Here is a 24,665-nt window from a genome sequence, read left to right as displayed (position 1 = left end):
CCCTTTGCACCTCCTTCATACTACCGTACGGATCAGTCTTACTGTCTATATTTTAATACTGATAGTAATATTGCCCGTCAATTTTGCACCTCCCAGAAAATAGAAAATTGAAAATGGTAATAGAAGGAAGGTGCTCGACATACGAAACTGACTGAATCTTGAACAGAAAAGGATTTTTTAGCCTCGATTCTTAAATAATTTTGAAGCAAAGTCTTGTCAAGTCTACCTCTAACTAAGTCTTGGATGACTGTCTTTCTTGGCTGTCAATCCTGACTTGCAGCAGGATGTGTAGCATCGTAGCCATTCAGCAACCTGCAAGAAAATAAAGCAAAACGAAAATCAAAACGTGCAGTTGCAAAAAAAAAGATGGCTACACAATAAGAATATCAACTTTTTCCTCGGAAAAATGAAAAGTTGCGGTCGACAGGACAGCATTACGTAACGATCAAGATAACGCAGCGTGACGATCAAGATAACGCAGCGTGACGATCAAGGTAACGCAGCGTGACGATCAAGGTAACGCACCGTGTCAAACAAAGTAAAGCAGCGTGACAGCAAAGTAAAGCAGCGTGACAGCAAAGTAAAGCAGCGTAACAGCAAAGTAAAGCAGCGTGACAACAAAGTAACGCAGCGCGATAGTCAAAGTAAACAAAGCATGACACTGAAGGCTACAGTAGCTTACTTGAAACAAAATTATAAAAAAATAATAATAAATAAACACTACAGGCAGGTTTACAAACGTCCTGGCGCAATAAACAAGGAAATGACTAGGTTAATACATGTAAGGAAAAAAAAGTGGTTTAAATAGGGTTTTTGGCTAAATTTTGTCCCAGATACTGCACAGTGCAACACGAAAAGAGATCAATCCATAGTTTATGATTGCACCATTTGATTTTGGATGTAAACGTCGGTTTCCATGTGGAGAAAAACTGAAACTGTAGGTGCTCTTTAAAATTAATAGTCAATTGAAATCTTAATGAGCAATTTTTTGGCATGCTTATACCTAACCCCTTATTTTGTTTTGCCGGCTACGGCAACTTTTTGTCCTTAAGTTTTCTGCCAAGATTTTTTGCAATTAGTTCAATCTTCGTCTTTCTGTGTCCTTGTGAAACAATTTTGTAGAAAATCAACAAAACTGATACAGCCATTTTTGTAAAAAGAGCCCAGTAGCTACATGTATAATTGTCACAAGGGCAAAGTCGAGAACCCGGGCAAGTTTGCATTTTTTCACACATTTCCTTTACGACAGTACATGCAGGTGCATAATAAAAATTATACAAGAACCAGCTACAGACAGAAGCTAAGTAAACACAAAGTACAACGCATATCTTCAATACAAATATGACCTCCATGGAAAAACTATTCTGTCTATATGAATGAAAGAAGGAAGCTATTAATCTGATAAGAAACTCTCGTAATAAGTGATTGGAGCGATTGTCAGAAAGGAACCGTCATCTGCTATAAAACGCTCACGTACTTGTGTGATGGGTATGGTTTGGATTTTACTTTCACCTCTAAGGTGTACTGATAAGGTTAACGTATGTCATGCTATATTTGTCCTGTCAATATCTTAAAAACAGTGTACACGCATAACAGCTTTATAAAATTTAAGGTGGCCATTTTAGATTTTAATCCATAGAAAGAATGGCAATTTAATTACGTCGCAGCAATTTTTTGTCTTTCTTGATAAACAGTACTTTCAATTCCAAAGTGCACTCTCGAGACTGCAGTAATTTGAATCAGTCTAAACCGCTTTTTTTTCCTGGCGTTATGATGTCACTGTGATGTAACAAATAATAATTATGCTTTGATTGAATCGTATCGTTGAGAGAATTCTATTGAGCATGTCATGATGAATTAATATTGTACTACACGTTTGATTCTACTTTTTAACCCTTTCAGTTCAAAACATCTAAAGTTCAAAAGCTTACTATTTTTTCACTAAGGACCAGCTGGCACCAGGAAAACTGATTGGCTGTGAGAAAGATTTTGCCTGCCTGGTTTGACCATCGAGCGGAAAGTTTTTGTTATAAAAATGTTCAGTTCAAATAGTTTAGTCCCTCAGTGAAAACTAGTCATCCACCTGCTAATGTTAATGAAACTGCTGGTATTACTGATGGTAAGCATACACAGTTATTTTGAAGTCAGTTGCAATAACTTGGTTGTACATCAAGACAATATCACTTAAAGTAAATGATTTTCAATACTGTTTAACTGTCACCTTTGTGCTTGATAATGTGTCGGTATTGCTTAACCAGGAATTAGATATTAGGATTAATTTACTTCAATCTATCTCAAAACTTTTTGACGGCTGTCTAATGGCAAAGCCAATTAATTTAGAAGAAATTAATTGACCATGCGTGATTTATTCTCTATACAGGGTTCCCAAGCTAACAGTCTGCTAGCTGCTACAGGAGAAACATTTCTGCAGTTACATGTAACGTTGGAAAAGGTTTCAAACTATGGGACTTGTAAGAGTCAGAGATTTAACTTGGTTTAGGATTCGGCTTAGATTCGGGAAGAAGTTTTAGCCTAAAATGTGCACGACACATGCAGCTGCTGGGGTTCTCTTACAGTTCAAACTTCTGAAATGTGGTGAAGGGAAAGACATAATGTCAATATCGGCAGATGTCTGATCACTACAGAGCCCCAGTAGTAAGAATTTGCTGTAGAAAGTTTGTGATAGAAAAGGAACTAAAGAGAAACAATTAAATGTCACTAATAATAAGCATTTCTGTTGGTTTGATGCCATAAAGTTCACTCTCCCTAGAAACAACTAATTTTACATTGTGCCCCCTGAAATTCAATTCCTACAGGGCATAGAAAATCACCCACACTTAGCTGTAATCCAGCAAGAATGAGTGCATGGTGCTGCACACTGTGGGCAAATAATGTTATTTTGGATTACCTAATGTCTAGTAGATACAGTAGTCATCACCAATAGTGGTGTAACGATTAATTGATTAATCACGATTTTGACCGTTTGGTTCGATTCACGATTCTTTGATTCCACGTTTCAATTTTGGTTCGATATTTTGCATACCTTTCTCAGAGTGCCCTCAATGAGTTATTATATTGCGAAATCAAAATCCAGAACTCTTTAAAATGTGCATTTTTGATTGAGAGTAAAGACGTTCGCAGTTCATGCGCCATTTTGTGTTGCGTGGTAAAAATGTTGCCCTTCTAACACCCCTTGAGAATTTCCAAATAAGGCAAACCATATGCGACACGCTCATTGTACCCTAAAATTGAGGGTTTAGGGTTGTAGGTTGTTTACATTGTGTATCATGTTGTAAGAATAAAAAAAAAAACACTAATATTTTGCATAATCGCATCGAAATAATCGAAATCGAAAGGCAATAATCAAAATTGAATCGAGTCGCGAGGAATATGAATCGTCACACCCCTAATCACCAGTAAGAATTTTCTTTGTCACTTAACCTAAGGAAAGATTTGCATTTATTTATAGGAGAGTCATAAATTACAGATTCAAAAACTCTCTATCATCATCTATTGTCATGCAAGCAAAGTCAGCACAAGGGAAACCTGTCACACTGCAATTTGTGTCTGACAGAAAAAATTACTCAGCATTCTATCTGCAGACAAATCTATGCATCTAAATAAAAGATCTAAACTTCCAACAAAATGCAAGCATGAGAACATTCTATGCAACCAATCAAAAACAGGATCACTCCACACCCCTCTATGAGTCAGTTTAACTTTTGTTCCAACCGCCTCTATGGGCACAGTCTGATGATCACTTTAAACATGAAACTCAAGTAACTGTAGCTTCTATCTTAATTTGTAACAAGATGTTTATTGAAGGACAGTTGTTTACAAGAGCAATCGTGATATACCCCAGCAGTATACATGTATGTTGACATCAACTAATTTAGACCAGTCATAAAATTTGGCCCTACCTCAGTTAATATGGCCACCCTGCTAATACGACCAAATTTTCATGGCTTACTAGCGATTGTGTTAACAGAGCATCACTGTACAATGCGGGTAAAAAACTATCATGTTCATTCAAGAATTTTCTGCTACAAGCCAATTCAACAGAGGTGATATGCTTCTGCTACAAATTATTAACTAAAAGCACATTTGTCACACCTGGAAGTATTGTGAAATAGTTTAAACAGTGACTTTGAATGTTTATTTCGTTTCTATTCATTTAGTCTCCTATTTGTTAATTTCGAATGATTTCTGGTCAGCTGTCATTACTGTATTTAAGTCTCATCATTGCTTACGTCATTACTCGGGAAAGTACTAAACACGTTTTTTGTTCCCACTCGCTAACTCGCTCAACATGACTGCCATGTTTGTAACGCTGTCGAACTGAAGTGAAATATAGTTGAGTTCCTATCACTGTTGTATTTCTTGCTTCCCCATAATTATCAGTACCACATGTAGTGTAATTGTAGCTATTATCGGTCTAGAAAACACAGTCTACATGTAGCTGTTTCATGAACAGAATCATTGTCTGAGTAAAGCAAATCATTTGACAAGTAAATCATGTTACATGTACATGGAAATGTATATGTACTTCCACCTCAACAATTGCAATTGGAATACTTATTAGTGACTGCTTACTCTGTTCAGCATTGAAACAATTAACGTAGACTAACTGATGCACAAGTAACTACCACAGCCTCATGTATTGGTTAGCAAATTTGAAAAGAAAAGTCCATTGATCAGGAAGTGATGGAGGGACAGGATCAAAGGAGTGAACACTTAACAACACGAAAATCCAGTTAAGAATGAACTTTACCCACAACTTTAAAAAGGATTCTGGTACTTCAAAGGGGTGTTTTTTCAAAATTTCGGACCAGCATGGAGTCCTATTAAACTGATAAGTTCCCCTACTTGGGCCGAATGCTTCTAAGGAATGTTAAAATCACAAATAATCAACTAACCTTGTCAACATGTCATCTGAAGCCGTCCCAGCCTTCTCTCCCAAACACAGTTTGTTAATTTTAGCTTTTTCAATTCCATGCTTGATATTTCTCTGAAGAAGGAAAGATGCGAAATGTAAATATATGCCAGTAAAGATCACAGTATTTTGTCATTCATCACTTTCTCCAGACATCCATGTAAACTTAGTAAACTGTACAATTCAAAAAACAAAAGTGCAGGTCACAATCATCGAGGTCTTCTTTATTCTTGTTTCATGGTTTTGCTTCCAGGCTTACAATGTACTTGGGCATTGAATGGATGTTTTCCCTGTGATAATTTGATGTGCCCAAGTTACTTGGTTTCTAGGAGTTGAGGGATTTTTGTGCCTTGGGCATTTGAAGAGGTGGTCTCATCTTGACCTGAATTAATGTACATTTTATACATGTTCACTGCACCTTAACACTACAGTAACTGTAGAAGTAGTTTTTCTTCTTTTTTAATCGAAGTAATGTAAAAACAGCTATTTCTATGACACTTTCAATCAGGTCAGCCAAACTCTTGCCAAACACTAACATTCCCATTCATGAATAAATGCTAGAAAATTGATCCCTTCAAGGGCAAGCTGTTCCAGTTATGCATCTATCAATGTTAAGCCCAAGGGATGGGGAGGGGGGACCCCGAGCATATGTGGGGCATTTGACTTTTCAGTTATAATAATGGCAATTTTCTTACACTATGACATACCAATGTAGCACTAATCTCTTATTGTAATATCCATTTGGTCTCAGTAGGTGATTGTTACAAACAAAGGGAAAGGGATCTTCTATTCATTTCAACCAACTTTCATTGGGGACTGGAGTGCGTGACATGACAAACGAACGTTTTATCTCCATTGATGTTTCAAAATGATTGTTGTTGGCATAGTCATTTTAATCGTACATTTGTTTTCCCTTTCCAGTTAAAACTGTACTGTCTAATGGTAAAAATCATAACATGTACTGTCAATATAATCCCCCATAACTTGCAAAAAATTTTGAACAATTTCTGTTTTGAACAGTACATGTATTTTTAAGCATCCGAAATTAAATAGGCATCCATAATATTTAAACAACTACAGTATTATAGCTGTTAAGTGGTTCCTGCATGCTCTTTCATGTACATGTAGTTTCCTTTACATGTAGCAAGCAAACTCTGGTTGAGGTATTGCTTGGGTTACCTAGATGCAACAACTTGATAGAATTTGATACAATTTCTCTTTGGTGCATTGGTAAAACTTTGACTTTGCAGTAAAACTATCATTTTCACAGATGTTGCATCAGTCTAATTTGTGTTGTGTAGGTGCAATTTGCCAAAAATATATTCCTGAAATAGTCTCTGAAATAGTTGTCTAAAAATGGTCCAAACTAAGGTAAAGGTGTCTGACTGAAATTTTAAATTCAAAATGTTTTGCTAGTTACAATGATTGTAGTCTATATGCACAAGAAATCTATTTCACAGAAAAACTGAACTTACCAGAAAATTGCCACTGGATTGTTTTTATGGGAGAGAGGTGTCCTGCACAAAGTTCTGATGATGGGACATCAGTCAAGACATCTGTGAGAAGAACAGTTGCATACAATGTTAGCACCAACAGTTCTAATTTTCCAATTTTCTTATTTTCCTGTTCCATTTTTCTTTTGTATTTGCTCTATCTGGCAAAAAAAAAATTGTCCTGCAGTGTATTAAAGGTCAGGTTTTGTTTACAAGCAGGTAGGGTAACCCTAGTGCTAGCGTTACCCTAGCAAGAGGGTCAACGATAGCCCGCCTTTACAAGCAAAATATTTCAGGTACACTGTAGGGTTACCCTTCTACCCGGGACAACTTTGGCTTTAGTTAACCTGGTGTAAGTAACATGCAACTGACAATAATTTTATTGTCTAAACCTATTTTTCACTTGAATTACATGGTTTATCAGTTTTGCTGAAATTGCTTCAATTTCTAAGCTCACTTAAGATCCCAGACAGTAAATTTTTCTTTAGTTTGGGAAAAATGTCATGGCAAAACTGTAAACAATAGGCCATTTACAAGTTAACTCGAGTCTCTGTTTCAAAACGACTTTTCATGTGAAATCTTTCATATGAAAATGAGTTTGATTTGAATGACAATGAACCTGTAGGGGAAACTCGTTTTGACACAGAGGCACAAGCGAAGTTGGAATTGGCCTATTCTGCAGTTGAATATTTTAGTGACAGCAGTCAAAAACATTATTGTGAAAATATAGTTCCAAAAAGCTGTTATAATTTTGATTTTTTTCATATCCAAAGCAAACTAAAACAAACTGTGAATTAATGAGATCTTCCTTTAGTCATAATACCATTGTTTTGCAGGTACTTTTGTCATATTTCCATTTCTGGAGCCCTAATAAGGTTGTCCCGGGTAGGTGTTTTAATCAAGTATACTCACACATTTCGTTTTTTTTTTTTCTTTCATGGACGTGTTTACAAAGCAGTTAGGGTCACGCTGGCACAAGTGTAATCTTAGCTGAGCACTAGGGTTACCATAGCGCCAGGCTAACCCTACCCGCCTTGTAAACACTCTGCTAGAAACAACTCGCCTGGGTTTTAAATTTGCCGCCAATTCACTGCTAAATCTAAATCGAACAAACTTTATAGAAGTTTTCTCTAGCAAATTACAACAGAAAGCGATACAAGAAATACCACGAGAAGATATGCCCAGCGAAATTTAAATTAGCTCGAGTCAAATCAGTAATACATGTACAAGACCAGCCTACCTATGAAAAACAATATGGCGGTTTCGGCGGCGACTTCTCGATATTCCTCTACTCCATTCTTTTTCTGTGATCTAGAATTGAGAAAAAGCCACCAAATTACAATATTCCCTACATACGTTCGTAAAATCTCCATAAAATGGGATAAATAAGCTGATTTAGTGACCAAGAAGTTGAGAATCATAGTCAAAAATCTCGTTCGAAGCAAGCACGTGCGAAAAAATTCCCTAGTCGAACGATCGACAGGCATTGTGGGATATTTCTCCTTTACGGTCCCCTCCCCTCCTTCACTAGCTCCACCCCATATGAGGGGGTGGGGGGGGGGGGGGGTGGGGGCAACTAGAACGCGTGTATTAGCTAACCTAAAACACAAAACCTGGGTGAAGTTGTTTTGATAGACAATTCTCCAATTCTGGGTAAAAAAAACTGAGCGCGTTAACTGGACAAGTCAATTCATGCAATCTTTCATCAACAATGAACATGATGTTCATTGTGAAAGGTGAATCAATGGACTTAAAACACACTCTAACCTCCGGTTGCGACCACCTCTCCTCAGCGACCAGTTTTGCAAAACACCAAAGCTTTTCAAGTCAAATCACTATATTTGGAACCTCTTGTGGCTACTTAACAATTAGACCCGTAGCCCGCAAGGGCTACGGGTCAATAGCCCATGAGGCGAAGCCGAATAGGCTATTGACCCGTGGCCCTTGAGGGCGAAGGGTCTAATTGTTTTGGTATCACCCAACTGGTCGGACAGAAAAGGCAATAATAAAGTTAGCAAACCCAAGTTGAAGAAATATTTATTTGGGAATAAAACGAAAGAAAGCGTCGCGCTCGTCGCGCCAATTTCTCTACTCGAGGACTATTACTAATAGTCCTCTAGTAGCATAACCAACTAAAATGCAGGATTTTCATTAGTCCGGCTTTGCCGGCGTTTTTAGTGTGAACGGAAACTTCAGAAAGACCGGTGATTGTCGCGGTTTTTCAAATTTATCCGGATAAGTGTGGACAGAAAACAAGAGATGCTTTTTCAGAGTGAAACCTCCGATCAGTTTTCAAATTTCCCCAGCGTAGTGTGGACCTCCAGCCTCACTTGCATTCATAGGCTAGGTAACGGATGAGCCCACAACTACAGGTAGGTAATCTTTGTTTAGCTAGGTACGCAATCTTTATTTAAACACGGTTAAAATTTCGTCAGCTAAAACTTCTAATAACTTATAGTAAAAAATAATTAAATAAAAAAAAGCTGCTTTCCACGAATGCCGTGCCTTATACATTTCTTTTAGGAAGGCGTTTAAATTGCCTCAGGGACACTGCTTCTTTTAAGTCACAAGGAAGACTGTTCCAAAGAATGGCGCCACTATAGCTAAAGCTATTTTTATAAACGTTTGAGTGCGGCAATGGAACATTCAGTTTTTTTAATTTGCTGCTGGCTTGTTAGATTTTTCCACCCGAGAAGTTTGAACAGGTGACCAGCATCTACATCATAGTTTGAGTAGGTCAAAACACGGGCTGCTCTATTTTGTAGTTTTTTGTAACTTATTTCGTAAAGTACAGTTATCCCACAGTTTCCCCAAACCATGTTGCAATAGTCAAAGTGTGGCTGTATCAGAGCTTGATATATTAGATATAAGGTCGCTTGAGGGACAAGGCACCTTATTCGTTTTATGGCCCCAATGCCAGAAGCGACTTTCTTCGTTACTTTTACGATGTCGCCACTCCAATCAAGTTTGACGTCATCGATGGTTCACTCTAAGAGATTTTGCGGTGGTGACCAGGCTAACTTGAAGTTCATTGATTGCAAGTGTCGAGTATTCTGTGAGAATACTTAACCTCTGCCGAGATCCAAGAAGTATGCATTTGGTTTTAGTCATATTTAGCGTGAGTTTGTTTGCTATCAGCCTACTATGAACATTTTCCAAATCTTGGTTTAGATGCACCTGAATATTGTCTGCATTGTCACCTGCATATGTAAGATGGGTATCATCAGCGTATATCCTCGGTTCACAATTTGATAGACAGTTTGGAAGATCGTTGATATATAATAGAAATAGTTATGGCCCTAAGACAACTTTTAAAGAGCGACCCGTTGATGGAGCACATTTGAGTACGATTCTCTAAATATGACTGAAACCATTGTGCGCGTTTCCATATAGGCCATAGTCTCTTAATTTCGACAAGAGGATCTCGTGGTCAACTGTGTCGGAGGCCTTTTTTAGGTCTAAGAAAACAACGGCATTAATTTTACCACGGTCAATGCCCGGGGGGAGGGGTTACTCTCTTATATGAGCTATATAGGTATGTGCGGCCCCAAAGGGTATGGTTTTTCAGCCGTTTTGGTCATAAATAGGGTATTGATTTTGGTCATTTTGGTCTTGAATAGGGTATCGCTTTAGCACTTAAGTCTTGAATTGGATATGATTCTTAGAAAAAGCTACTTTTTCATCATAATAAATAAAACCGTCAACAAAAGCTCTTCATAACTTAATTTTAGGGCAACTGTTCCGGTAGCAACGGTCATAAATAGGGTATCGAATTTTTGGCCAAGCCATAAATAGGGTAGCATAAATCGCAGATTTTGGTCATAAATAGGGTAGTTCATTTCCAAGGTTACCTTGTACCTCGGTGTCAAAACGAGTCATAAAATTGGGTTAAAAGTTCTCCACGCGAAAGACTTTAGTCTCGAAAATAAAGGTATCTTGATACAGATGTTTCTGGAACATACCAAGTATTCTCAATCGCCTTTATTTTCATACGAAAGGTTTCGCACGTAGCTTTAGACTCGTTTTGAAACAGAAGCACAAGGTAACTCGTAAATGACCTATGGCATATTGCGTGACTGGCGAATTGTTGGCATAACTTATTTTAAGTAGAAATACCTGTACAAATATGTGCACTAGTTTATTTTCCTGTGTTTGCCACTTACGTCGGTAATTATAAGGCTATTGCGTGTGACATTTTGAGAATTTATTTTTCTCTGACTTTGGAGATCACCAGAATATTATGGTACTTTCCATCTAAGAGACCAGCCTCAAGAGCTCCTCATGGGCCCGATAAGGATGAGTGAGTGAGTGTTACATCTAAGAGACAAGAAGTAGGTGCATCCCATAGGAAAGTGGCTGGGGTTACAATTCATTCACTCAAGCTAAAAAAGGATTCCAAGCAACTATATTTATTGTTCTTAAAAACTGTGAAATGCCAGTTACGTTTATGTTGAGTTTGCGTGTTATTTCTTGTTAAGCTACGATGGCCAAAGAAAAAGAGTATTTACAAATTGTAATCTCTTATTTAATGTTAACACGACCACGCCCACAAAAAGAGATTCTGGTACATTGTTGTAGTCACTTTCAACAATAACCCCCTTCACTTTCGTATGGAAGTTCCCAAGGGGTCTTATAGCTCTTTTAAAGTCAAGGATTGTTTGGGATTACAAACGCTCTGAGTTCAATCCCGTCCCCGGGTGGGTTAGGATTCATAGCATTATCGTTACCACAAAACAGCTTCTTTAAGAACGCTCGGAAATCCTTCATCTGTACCACGTATATGATAAAATTAATTGCGCCGTTTGAATAAAGCAGCCCAGCGCTAAGATACCTTGTTGTAAAATCTGTCTTAAAATCAAGAGAAGGCTTAGCCAACATAACATAGGTTGCATAATAAAGTAACGCTGAATATGGAATGATGGAAGCAAACGTCATAGCGATAAGAAGATATGTTCCACGGAGTTTAGTTGCTATCAAGTTGGCCCTGATGGCGTTGTTCCTCTGAATATCTATTCTTTTCTTTTGTTCTGGCCGTAAAGTTTTTGCAACGGAAATATTAAGATAACTTAAAATAACACAGGGTATAAGGTGCTGTACTAAGGCATAACATACGGCTATTATTCTGAACGGTAGATAACTGTTATCGTATTTACAAACTACTGTATAATGTGTATCGTTAAGATCACATCTTATCCCTTTGAACGTTGCTGTTGGCCCTAAAACGACAATAAAACCAGCAAGCCATGCGGTAAAAACAAGCTTGCGAACACTAGAGACACTGAACGAGCGGGGAACGGCACGAGTTGCCAAATACCTCTCCACACTTATTACCATTAAATTATTCATTGTTATAGAGGGTAGCAGTATGCCGATAAACCGAACAATTCTGCATGCCCAGTCATGTTGGAACACATCGACCATAATCTGAATACATATCAAGGGAAGTGAAATCATATTACTCATTATATCTGACAGTGCTAAGCTCTTAATGTAAGAGTTGAAATTTCGCAGAAATGGATTGTACTGCATATAAGAGACGACCTTTCTCTTAAACGACATAAAGTAATAAATTAGAACGTTGCCTACTAATCCTACTGTACCAACAGACGCAAAAACAAAGACAAGAGCGAGTTTAGTGGTAAAGCCTGCTGGTGTGAATACGTAGACTCGATTCTTCATTTCTGTGGCGTTGAGGACATCAGACTCATTATTGACAGAGAGGTTGAACATCATTTGCAACTCTTCCATGTTGACTGTTTAAAGAGATAAATTATACATGCCATAAAGAACAATAACAACAAAAACCACCACCTTCACAGCATCAATAAGCGACGAACCATTATTTTTCGACGGAGGTGGTAAGGACTGAGCAGTTTCCCCGCCCCCCCCCCCAAAAAAAAAAGCCCGCACAGCAAAAACTGCTAAAAAAAAATTCGTGCAAGGTGAGTCATGTGGAAAAAACTCGAGCAAGTGCATTCATCCAGGTCCTGTTTTTCACTTAAAATAATTCTTGCGCAAGTTATTTCACTGCCCACCAAAATAACTCATGCTCAACCTGCTAAAGGTGAGAAAAAATTTCATCCCCCAGAAAATTGTCCAGCCCCCCTACCCACCACCACCCTCAAGAAGAGATGGTCAATCCCTGACAATCAACCAGACGAAGAATAAAAATAATATTACGCAATATAAAAAATACGAAAAACCAAACGCATTTTCAAATAAAGAAAAATAAGATGCTTCAAGTGTTCAACTACAGGACGTCGTGACGCCTTTTCACTTTTGTTTTCTTCCAAGGCCCACAGTGACACATTCAAAATTACCTTTAAATTGAAGAAAACCTGAAAAAAGTAGCCCAAGTTTACTCAGGTAGAAAAAAACCGATAAGATAATAATAAACTATAAAGGAGCAAGGGTGTTTAAAGATGGAGAAGATTAACATGAATTGCAAATGACAAACTTGAAAAATCTAGGCTAACTTTTCAAGACGCACAATCAGTAACGTAGCTTCTTTAAATATATCTGGCTTCTTGCTTGCACGCAAATGCGGTACTGCAATTCCTAAAATGATAAATGACTGGCGGCTGGATTTGGATTCTGAAAAGGTGACAGGCGCTGTTTGCAATAGATTTATCCAGGGGATTTGACTCGAGATGCGGCCCTATGCCCTACTGGGGGCTATAAGAAATGATGATGAAGTCATTATTACTCTCCACACTACGTGCCTACGGAGTCAGTGGTGAAGCAACGAATCTCTCGCATTCTTATTTGTCGGATTGAAAGCTAAAGAGTGAGAGTACATGGTGTTCTTTCTCACTGGCTACCCATGCATTGTAGTGTTCCTCAAGGCAGTCTTTTAGGACTACTCTTGTTCAACATATTTCTCGTCCTTGCGACTCTAAGTAACTCTAAGTAATGACACCACAACGCAATGTACTGTTTGAACATTCAAAGCTATGCTTAAACGTGCCAGTGTTTGGCATTACTCATTAACAGCGTCTGGTAATCGAGCCGACATATGTGCTTGCAGGGCTGATATTTCAAATTAAAAGGCTTCTTAAGCTAACTCGTGATATCCATGAATAGAAAACATGGCCAGTAAAACAAGTTATTTACTGGGGAAATTGAGAGATTTTCAGCGATAAAGTAAAACAAGTCATCTGCTGAGCAAAGTCAATTATTTCCAGCAGAAAACAACTGCAATTTGAGTCCGTAACCTACATGTGCGAACGTAAAACCAGCCCTCGCACCTGATTTTTGGCATCGCTTTGGTCGAAGGCTGTCAATGCTATCGATCTGTAATTATAAGTTGTACTCAATAGCGTTTTGAAGATTTTACCTGACTGAGTACTCAACGGTTCTTCTACAAATGTATCGAGACCCAGTTTAGAACGAAATGAAAAATTTGGCCTGCTTTAAGCTAATGCTTCTTAACATTGCAGTAGTGCCGTAGTAATATCTGCCTGGTACACTGTGACTAGCGGCCTAATCTGATTTCCTTTTAATATAATAAAACCTATATAACATTCAATTCTTACCTTAATTGTTTAAAATTCTGGAGAAAACCCACTTGTTTCCAGTAGACGAGTTTTGAATGTCGCTAATAAATGCATTCAGAACTTCCTCAGGTTCTGCCACTTCCAAGCAAATATCTGAATACCAAAGAACAAAACTCTTTCATTTAGAACAACAAAACATTTCCGATTCCAGCATATCGTTTCTAGATATGAGAAGGAATTTGGTGGTCGGTTTCAAAATTTCGGGGCTATGTTTTCGCTATCGATATTGTAGCAGTTAGACATCTAACCCTCGGGTCACAAGGGCGTGGGAGGAGGAGTTTTTAAAGACTTTCCAAGCGAGGAAACTTTCAGTAGCCGTTATTCATTCCTTGAAACATTTTGATGCGTCGACTGTTTCTTTATGTTATTTGATATTATTATCAATATACGCGGCCAAATTGAAAACCGCCCTCTTGAAAACACGCGCTTTGCGGGCCGCAAATGACTCCTAGCGGGCCGTTAATGTATTAACGGCCCTGCAGCTGATTGGTTCTCGGTTCATCATCCGATGAATATTAACCAATCAGGTTACGTTTATTGACGCGGGAAAACCATTCAGGTGCGAACAGCTTGCGTAGTGAACGTTTGCCGTTTGGAAATTTCATTTTAAAATGGAAGAACTCCCAAATTTTCAGCTTTTTTCTAGTCAAAACTCGGACTTAGACAACGAGCAACTGGATGAGATTGAGCAAAAAGCTCAAGCGAAAAACACCAAGAGAGCAACTGAGTGGGGAGTAAAAAAGTTCGAGAAATGGTGCGAGAAAAGAAAAATTACAGTGGATCTCAAAACAGTAAGTCCAACGGACTTGAGTGAGATTCTGCGAAAGTTCTTCGCTGAAGTGAAAACAGAGAAAGGCTAAGCATTACTCCAAGTGCATTGACTGGAATTAGAGCGGCCATTCATCGCCATCTAACCTGTGCTCCACTCACGCCGAAACATAGACATTTTGCAAAACAGCGGATTCATGTCTACCAACAAAATGTTTGAAGCGAAGGCCAAGCTATTTACGAAAGAAAACGAGGCGAAACCAGAACACAAATCATCTATTCAGTCAGGAGACAGGTAGAAATTTAATCGATACCTCATGGAAGGGCAGAACACGGACGGCGTTTGGAAAGATGCGGAGAAGTGAGTTGAGTTTACTTGGTTTTCGTTGTAATTTCATTTTGTTCGCCGCGGCAGAGAGGAATGGCGGGAGCTTAGAAGGCAGTCATTTGATTTTTGCTAATCATTGTCATTAATCTTTTTAAAACTAGATAATATTTGACTTTTATTGTAAACAGAAAGGAATTTTATTTGGCTCTTGTTTAGCTGATCGTATTGTGGCAACAACTTTTCATATCATAATTTCATGCTACACCTCTGTCAAACATTTTTTTCTTATTAAATGAATTTGTACGATTTGGCCTTGTGTATTGATAATAATGATAATCGCATGACTTTTGTCGGTCATATAGTTTATTTGTGTCCCTCGTAGCATCATTTGCGCCCTTGCGCTTCGCGCTCGGGCGCAAATGATGCTACTCGGGCCACAAATAAACTATATGCCCTCCAAAAGTCATGTGATTGTCCTATTGTCAGGCCAAGCGTGTTTTGACAGGCAGGTTAAGCCGAACTGATCGCCTTTTTGCAATTGACAGCATTCTTCATTTATTTACTTTTATTATTATAATTTTTTTTTTTTGTACTACACCTGTATAATGTTGACTCAATTTTCCATCAATTTACTGTATTTTCTGACTTTCCTTAAAATAGAGAAATCGAAGATACACTTGACTTGGCACCGCACTTGACATCAAAGGGCGTGCACGCGCGAATATAAACAAATCTTTGTCAGATGATGATAAAATTAGCTCATATCACTGTGCCTGATCTCATCAAAGATCGATTCCGAGTTTAAACGCTTTTGTGATTCATGGCTCCCAAAAGATACCAAACCAACCTAATTTTTTCCTTCTTGCCATAAAGCCCTGAACAACAGTAAGTCTTTTGCTTTAATTACAAATATATAATAGAGTTTCGCGAGACTGAAATTCTAATATAAGTCCGGATGCATTGTTCTCGTCGAGAAAATATCGTCGATTAAACTAACGTAAGTTTATTCCTGGTACTAGTGTAACAAATGACCATCTCTTACCTTGGTATCTAAGAAATGTGTTTTCTATCACCGAAGCGTCGTTCCCGATGAATAGTGCAAAGCTCAAAACTGTAAAAGTTTGAAAAATTCAACTGAGAATAATTTAAAAAGAAAATATTTACTTTATTCCGAGTGTATGAGCAAAAGGGCTAAAAGTTTTAGATTTTCCATATTATAAGCAACACTCTTTTATATAGTAGGAATAGAGTTAACGGATTGGAAAATGTCCTTAGATTTTCAATTTTCATCAAGAGGTGATATTCCAGCAAATCATTTCAAATCACTTTTCAGAGCGAGAGGCATTTCAGTTTTGTGTTCAATTTCATCAAGGGTCAAAGAACGTTAAAATGTTCTTCTTTTTCTCCTTGGATTGTTTAAATAAGACTGATTCTGTTCTGGCTCACCGTAATAACGACTGACTGATTTTCTTATCGCTAATCGCTAACCGAGGATTAATTGCTACCGTGAAATCGTGCAAAGCTGAAAAATAGTTATTATTTTTTTTTATATATAAATATCTTTGAAAAGCTAATTAATTCAAGAAAATCGTTAAAATTCGACAACTCACCTCACCTTGCCCTCCAGGAACTTCATGCAAAGAACTGCTTCAGGCAATGATATTTTGGGTGAAAGAACCAGTTTTGATTTCTGGCGAAAACGAGTTGTCTAATATATATGGAAGTCACGTTCACTTTCAAATGAAAGGTTTTGTAGCAGGCCCTATTTGAAAAACTCGGAAATAACCTGAATTGAGTAGGCGTTGGTAAAACTGTTAATAAAGACCTTTGGAGAACTACAATATCTATGGGAAAGATATAGATAATTAGAAAGTTGTGATTAGCAATGTTAGAAATGTTTGGTAATACTGTTATAGGCCTTTGTAGAAGTACAATATGAGAAAGCTATAGATAACAAGAATCGAAAGTTGTGACTAGTAACGTTAGAAACTTAAGCTACTTGGAAAAACAGCTTATTTATTAACGTCAACTCTTTAATTAAGGTTCAGCCAAAAAATTTTAGAAACATTTCATTGAATACACAGTGTATATCATTTCCTGGACAGTTAAAAGGCATTGTGGTCTATTCACTAAGATTCATCTCCGGCATTCCATCTAGAGAATAGCATGTATGGGAGAGAAATATACTCGCCAGCTGGTGTATCTATCATAAAATTTGATTTTTCTTGTCGTATGTCGTGTCCAAAATATCAAGTTCTAAGCTTTCACCTTCTACCTAGAATTCAGTCGCCAGAGTCTCGAAATTGTACCTTAATTTCAGTTACTATATATATAGTATAATATAATAGAGAAAATATTACTTTAAAAGTAATATTTTCTCTATTAGTCTCTTGTTTTGACTGGTATATTTTCCATGAATACTTTGGAAAAACAAGCTATTTGTAAATAGGGCACTTTGATTAAGGTTTAACACTAGTCATAGAGATATCTCATTGAATCCACAATATATGATATTTCGTGGACAGTTATAAAAAGCTGTTGTGTTCGATTCACTAAGATTCATCTCCGGCATTCAGTCTAGAATGATCAGTAGTATGTATGGAGAGGAATATACTCAACAGTCGGTGGATTAATAATAAAAGTTACAGTTCTGAAGCAAGTTAGTAAAAACCTTCTTCCTGACAAATTTTCAGAAAATCGATTTTTTTTCTACCTTGCATAGCTATAGGTGACCGATACAGCAAGTCGCTCTTAAGTCTCAAAAATTAGCGATGAATCCTTGTCATATGTCGTGTACAATGTATCATGTTCAGATAGAAACTGTGGTTTCTGACGCCCAAGACTGTGAGGCAGTAAAACTAAAATTGCTATTGTGTTCGAATAGGTCCAACAGTCGGTGGATTAATCATAAAAATGTGGGGAAAATATTCTCCACGCGAAATGCTTAAGTCTCAAAAATTAGCAATGTATTGTTATCATATGTCGTGTACAATATATCATGTTTAGATAGAAACTGTGGTTTCTAACGCCCCAGACCATAAGGCAGTAAAACTCAAATTAAATAGCCCTAACAACAAAAGAGGCCCAGGATTATGGAAATTTAACAACTCTCTCTTAGATGACGAAGGTTGTGTAACTTTAATTAGAGAAAATTATTCTTCCATTAGTGAAAAATATTCCGGACAAGAAGATAAAAGGCTTAAATGGGAATTAGTTAAAATGGAGCTGAGGAGTCTTACAACCCTTATGCAAAACATAAAGCCAAAAATATTCGTAGAAGAGGGAGAGATCTCCAAAAGAGACTAAGCGATCTAGACCAACTCATTTCCAGTGCTAGCGGTGTCGACAGCCCTCAGGCAAATCACTTAGAAGCTGAACACAACAAGTTGAAACAGGAACTTTGCCTCATCTATGAAAACAGGGGAAAGGGCTTAATTGTTCATTCCAAAACAAGATGGATTGAGCAGGGTGAAAAACCGACCAAATATTTCTTCAACCTAGAGGAACGAAATTACAGTCATAAAACAATAAAGGAGTTGAAGCATCCGGATGGTAAGTCAGTGACCAAAGAAGAAGAAATACTAGAGGAAATACAAATATTTTATAAAGAACTCTATACTTCTATCACTAGCGTTGAAAATGCTTCATTTTCAAGTTTCATCAAAAATTTAGAACTACCCAGACTTGAAGAGTCGGTGAGTAGTGAGTTAGAAGGAGAAATCACTCTTAAGGAGTGTAAAAGTACTTTATGCACATTTAGTAGAGGTAAATCACCAAGCGAGGATGGATTTACTTGGGAATTTTGCAAATAAAAAAACTGAACTATAAAACTTCTATAAAACTGCGTCAAAAGTTATTACCAAGAGATTGAAAAAGGTCTTAACTCTTCTTATCAACCCCGACCAAACAAGTTTTATAAAAGGTACATACATCGGACAAAACATTAGGCTAATTAATGACATTCTTGAACAAACAAAGCTTCGCAACATTCCTGGTATACTTTTACAGCTTGATTTTCGAAAAGCCTTTGATACAATTGAATGTGAATTTATACAAAGAACCATTGCGCCATATTTAATTTTGGGGAAAGCATTCAACGCTGGATTTCTATAGTTCATGTCAACACATGTACATGTACAGAAAGTGCAGTTCTAAACAATGGTTTCTGCACAAACTATTTTCGCTTGTCAAGAGGAGTGAGACAAGGTTGCCCTCTGTCTCCATGTCTATTTATCTTGGCTGCAGAATTACTATAGAGTGCAAAACCAGGCAGGATAAAGAAATTCAGGGTATAAACATTTTCGGTAAGGAATTAAAATTAAGCCAGTTTGCTGATGATACCACTCTCCTTAACAGTAACTGCAATTTGGTTAACAAGGCGATCGCTGTATTGGACAATTTTGGTGATATTTCTGGCCTGAAATTGAACCCGTCGAAAACTGAAGCTCTGTGGCTGGGATCGTGGAGACATAGACACGACAAACCCTTTGGATTTCAATGGCCAGACAGAAAAAAAAACAATTCGCGTGCTGGGCTCTTATAATATGAGAAAGAAAATGAAAAATACAACTTTACGTTAAAATTGCAAAAATTGAAGACCATCCTATCCTTGACATATGGAACTGTCGGAATCTCACATTATTTGGAAGGTGTCTAATGACTAGAAGTCTTCTCACAACTGGTACCTTGATGTTCCTCTCGAATACCGTGGCGCTGTGAATTCGGCCATATCTAAATTCATTTGGAAAAATAAAAAGGGTAAAATTAAGCGTAAAGTGATGTTTTTAGATTATGACCAAGGAGGTCTACGAGCACCTAGAATAGATGTTTTATCAAAATGATTGAAGTTAGCTTGGATCCCGACCAGACTGTTAGCTGATGAACATAAGAGCGATGAATCTTGGAAGGCGATTCGTAACTATATTTTCGAAAAATACGGGGGTCTAAACTTCATATTACGATGCAATTATGACAAGAAATTTCTCGATCAGATTGGGCTACCTCAGTTCTACAAAAAAATTAATTGATTCTCCTGTATTTCTTGAAATTAAAAGAATCTTTTCCAACCAGTCTGGCCAAGAACAATTTTTATTCAACCACAAAGATATTTTAATCCACGGTCACAGTATTTTTTACAGGAACTGGTTTGATCGCGGCATCTATCTGGTACATGATCTTCTCCAAGCAGATCGGAAATTCTTTCTTACTCAGAATTCATCTAAAAATATTTGCAAGTCGTTTCTGCTATTCCTAGACACTTTGCACAAAGTGTGAGGGTGCGGAAACCCCACGGACAGATCAGATCTGCTGTTAAGTGGTATGTTTCAGCTTTCCCCAGAGATCTCCATAAATTTAACTAAAATGAAAAATAGACTATTATCGGCTCCTCATAAACAAAGAGCCAATTGAACTGAAGGCTGATTCTAAATGGGAAAGAGACCTGGAAATTAATCAAACATCTCTGAAACCTATTTTTAGACGCGTGAAAAGTGTATGTAAAGATAACAAACTCAGGGTATTTTATTTCAAACTTTGACATAGAATAGTAGTCACCAAAAAGGAGTTTTTCCTCTTTGGTAAGGCCGAGGACACAAAGTGTCCATATTGTGGAACGAATAATTCCATAATTCACACTTTCCATAACTGTAATTGGAGCCATTTTTTTTTTCGAGGTGATAAAATGGTTCAACAAAGAAAATGTCACCTCCTTCAGTCTTTCAACGACTGAATTAATTGTTGGTATGAAAGTTGACACCTCAAAAATTCTTTGCGTAGCCGTAGTAATAATGTTGATAGGAATGTAAAGCATTTGTTACAGAGCAAATCATTTGTACATGTCAAGTTAGTTATTTCTCTTCCCCATTTCTCTCTTCATTCAAAGAGGGAAAAAGCAAGTGCTTAATTGAAACTAATAGTTTCGCGCAAATAGAGTCCTATGAGTGTCCAGTTCCAGACTTTTCTTTCTAATTATGAGCATCGCAAAAATTAAACACTCAAGTTTGCCCCGGCATTCCTTAGGAATGTTGAAAATCTCACGAAGGTTCACCGGCGGTTTTACATTATGTCGGTCCTTGAATTTTTTTTCCTTCTGATCCTGTACACGTTGATGGAGGTAGCGCCACATGTAGCCGATATATTTTGTATCTCACAGTTCACACTTAAATTCCTTTTTTTTTTTTTTTTTTTTTTCTAATCTTTTTGCTTCTAAATTTAGGGCTGCAAATCATGGTTGTTTTGTTTTCTTCTAAGGTCGTGAAGCTGTCTGTGGACCATGTCGGCAGATTTCTGATCCTTGTAAGGCATACTGATCTGTAAAGGACTGTCCTATGGCATATGACTCAAGTCTGGAGATTACTGGAGACCGTTGATGTTCGAGGCGATGAGTTTCTCGAGTATTTTAGTTTCAAAAACATCCCTTAGAATTTGGTCTACAGACAAACGCGTCGCACGATCTAACATAGTTCTTAAACACGGTGACCGTTCGCACCTGCCATCAAAGGCCTTTTGTAGTAGATGGGGGTTGAGGAGCGATTGTTCGTATTTTTTTCTGTAAACACAGTTTTCAAGATAGCGATCTGTTTTGATTAAGAAAGATTGAAAGGTTGTAGGGAAAAAAAGAAACGCTACAAAGCAAAGAAATATCTTCATGATGCGTGAGCCAGATTTGACCAGATAACTTGGACTGTCAACTACAAGGCTAGTCAGAAATGTAGAAGTTAGTGGTATTGTTTTGATAGCAAAGCGGTCGACTGCAGCCACTTTCTACCGTTATGTCTGACGTCATGTGACCAAATAGTAACCCGAAGAACCGTTAAAGCTGACGATATAATTGACCGCTGACGTCACGCAAAGGCAAATCCAGCAAAACTAGCCTTTATAAATGTAGTTAACTGTGTTGATGTGACCGCGTAGTCGACTGCAGTCATGCTCCACTGTAAATTCTAACGTCATGTTTCAAAAGGCTGCCACCGCACCTAGTGATCATTATCATACACGGCATGTATGCAAACACTCAAAAACGGACACACTTTCTTCCATGGTACATGCTATATGTTATTTGCCGGCTGGGAGGTCCGTGTAGTGAAAAACTGTGACTGAGGTCTTGAAAATGCTGCACAAGGCCGCAGGCCGAGGGCAGCACTTTCAAGCCCGAGGTCACAGTTTTTTATGGAGTTCCATCCCCGCCAAAAACCAGAGTTGATCACAACATTCAACTTGACAGTCTAACAATTAACTTAGCAAACATCAACATCATATTTCACTCCTCAACTTTGTACTTTGTATCACAATCATTGAAACTTTAAACATCAACTTTCAAAGTGACAGTTCAACGTTCAACTTTATCCATCAACATTCATGTTAACATGTCAACAATGATCTTGACATTTGGGCTGTCAGCAAAAGATGAAGTTTGAATCTCCAAGTCGAATGTTGAGTCACCAAAGGCGCACCAATCCCGCCAAAATTCAACTTGAGAATTCGACTTTCAAGTTGATAATTCAACTTGAATTGTTACGTGTCAATATCCGTGTTTAGCAATGAACATTGCTATTGCTGATGACGCAAATATGTTCACCATGACGTAATGCTCTCTCTCTTCCTCCCTCGAGAAAGTACCCTGGTTGTGGCTGGTCACGTGTCTGCTAGATTTTTCCAGATTCCAGAAAAATGATTGGAGGGAGGGGCAGGACAGTTAAAATTTGTCTCCACTGAGCTCACCTCCTGAGCCCAGTATGGAGTGGAATTTGTAACCTCGGCCGAACTCACAGCGAAGGCATTGACACATTCGATATTGGAGTTCAATGGATCAAAGTTCGGCTTAAAGGTTAGCCCTGCATTTGGCTGAATTTTCCCATCGATAGTTGGACGGTCTTTGGAATTTGCGGTGGTGAAAATAATTGACAAAGAACTTGGAAATGACGACCACAACAATAAATGAACCGCGCGGTGAATTTAATTTCATTTTTCATCCGGCAAAATCACAACGTAGGTATTTACTCATTCGCTTAGAGTTAAATACGTTGTTTGTTCGCCCACAAAGGTAGTTTTGAATTTCATTGAATTACTCCCATCGACAGTTTGGCGGTCATTCCATTCTCTTGCGGCGAAAACAAATTACGAAGAACTTGACATCAACTGCATTAACGACTGAGTGCTGAACACCAATAACTTGATTAAGCAGCTTATATTTTTCGATCGAAAAAATCACAACGGAGACATTGATGCCTTCGTGTAGAGTTTGATATTTCCAGTGTATGGCCAAGAGACTAGCTTTGAATTTGATTGAATTTATCCAATCGACAGTTTGACGGTCATTCGGTTCTCTTGTTGTGAGAAATTTTATGAAGAACTTGACAACAGCGACATCGGTCGCGCGTTTGCAAAATCCAATGGCTTTCGTTTTAAAACTGTTTTAGCGGTAAGTCCAATTTTCGGCCAAGAAACTAGCTTCTCATTTAGCTGAATGCATCCCGTCGATAATTTGGCGGTTACTTAATTCTTTTGCTGTGAAAAACTGATTAAACTGATCCGAAGCAGGTTGTTGACGGTTTTTAAAAAAGCACTGAAAAATAAGCAAAGTTCCCTCTCAATTAGCGTCTCATACTCATAGAAGTTCAGATCATAGCGACGAAGCATTGGTCAGAGAGGAGCTCTGACAAACAACTTGCTTCACTTTCAAAATAAATAACGTCTGTATAGCAGCGAAAACATTCACCTCCCTAGACAGTGTTGACTAAATTTAAGTTGAGGACCCACCCTCTGTGCGGCTTTGATTGGCATACTTAGACACGTGACCAACCGCAACCAGGGTACTTTCTCGAGGGAGGAAGAGAGAGAGCATTACGTCATGGTGAACATATTTGCGTCATCAGCAATAGCAATGTTCATTGCTAAACACGGATATTGACACGTAACAATTCATGTTGAATTATCAACTTGAAAGTCGAATTCTCAAGTTGAATTTTGGCGGGATTGATGCGCCTTTGGTGACTCAACATTCGACTTGGAGATTCAAACTTCATCTATTGCTGACAGCCCAAGTGTCAAGATCATTGTTGACGTGTTAACATGAATGTTGATGGTTAAAGTTGAACGTTGAACTGTCACTTTGAAAGTTGATGTTTAAAGTTTCAATGATTGTGATACAAAGTATAAAGTTGAGGAGTGAAATATGATGTTGATGTTCGCCAAGTTAATTGTTAGACTGTCAAGTTGAATGTTGTAATCAACTTTGATTTTTGGCGGGGATGGAACTCCATAGTTTTTCACTGTACGGACCGACTCTAAGCTGGCAAATAACCTTTTTTTTTTCCTGCGGTAAATTGGGTTACGAGCAGGTTTGTTTACGCAACTTTGTCATTGACTTGGCTTACGTGCGGTGCACAAACTACTGCAAAAAATCGAACGATTGAACGAGCAAGAGATTCTAGACAAAGAAACATGTATTAAAGAACAAATTAATTTCGAACTACTTTATGTTAGTTGCATCTAGTTCACCAGTTACGTTCTCCAAAATTGTTTTCCCGGTGTGCAATTTCGAGAAAAGTTAAGTTGTACCACAAAAACAGTTTCTTAGAGTCGTTGCG

General features: G+C 37.9%; 2 protein-coding genes across 3 annotated transcripts; both read right to left on the bottom strand.

Annotated features, from left to right (window-relative positions):
* LOC149117786 (uncharacterized) lies at positions 1-7,918 on the bottom strand. Of its 2 annotated transcripts, XR_016206301.1 has the most exons (5): positions 7,830-7,885; positions 7,667-7,737; positions 6,409-6,489; positions 4,917-5,008; positions 1-312 (listed from the first exon to the last, which is right to left on the bottom strand). XR_016206301.1 is itself a non-coding variant. In XM_089286121.1 (4 exons), exons 1-3 carry the CDS (start codon positions 7,911-7,913, stop codon positions 4,986-4,988), a joined length of 351 nt encoding a protein of 116 aa, XP_089142247.1. In that variant the 5' UTR covers positions 7,914-7,918; the 3' UTR covers positions 183-312; positions 4,917-4,985. The 2 variants fall into 2 exon arrangements, 1 of the variants encoding a protein (XP_089142247.1); XM_089286121.1 differs by having other exon boundaries at positions 183-312; positions 7,667-7,918.
* A 2,697-nt stretch (positions 7,919-10,615) lies between these two features.
* Positions 10,616-12,310, bottom strand: LOC149117785 (adenosine receptor A3-like). Its single transcript, XM_089286113.1, has one exon. It carries the CDS (start codon positions 12,172-12,174, stop codon positions 11,074-11,076), a length of 1,101 nt encoding a protein of 366 aa, XP_089142239.1. The 5' UTR covers positions 12,175-12,310; the 3' UTR covers positions 10,616-11,073.
* Positions 12,311-24,665: the final 12,355 nt, after the last annotated feature.

The sequence above is a fragment of the Orbicella faveolata genome, unplaced genomic scaffold (genome assembly GCF_042242905.1).
Source record: "Orbicella faveolata isolate gen_17 unplaced genomic scaffold, um_ofav_v1 contig_1, whole genome shotgun sequence".
NCBI lineage: Eukaryota > Metazoa > Cnidaria > Anthozoa > Scleractinia > Merulinidae > Orbicella > Orbicella faveolata.
The sequence above is the reverse complement of the archived record's forward strand: the minus strand, read 5'-3'. Positions and strand labels throughout refer to the sequence as shown.

Bases quoted from the DNA above. Each gene is read 5' to 3' on its own strand.
- LOC149117786 (XM_089286121.1), bottom strand. From the start codon at position 7,913: ATGCCTGTCGATCGTTCGACTAGGGAATTTTTTCGCACGTGCTTGCTT. The intron at 6,490-7,666 runs GTAGGCTGGTCT...TTCTTCTCACAG, and splicing joins CGCCATATTGTTTTTCATAG to ATGTCTTGACTGATGTCCCA. The intron at 5,009-6,408 runs GTAAGTTCAGTT...TTCCTTCTTCAG, and splicing joins AATCCAGTGGCAATTTTCTG to AGAAATATCAAGCATGGAAT.
- LOC149117785 (XM_089286113.1), bottom strand. From the start codon at position 12,174: ATGGAAGAGTTGCAAATGATGTTCAACCTCTCTGTCAATAATGAGTCT.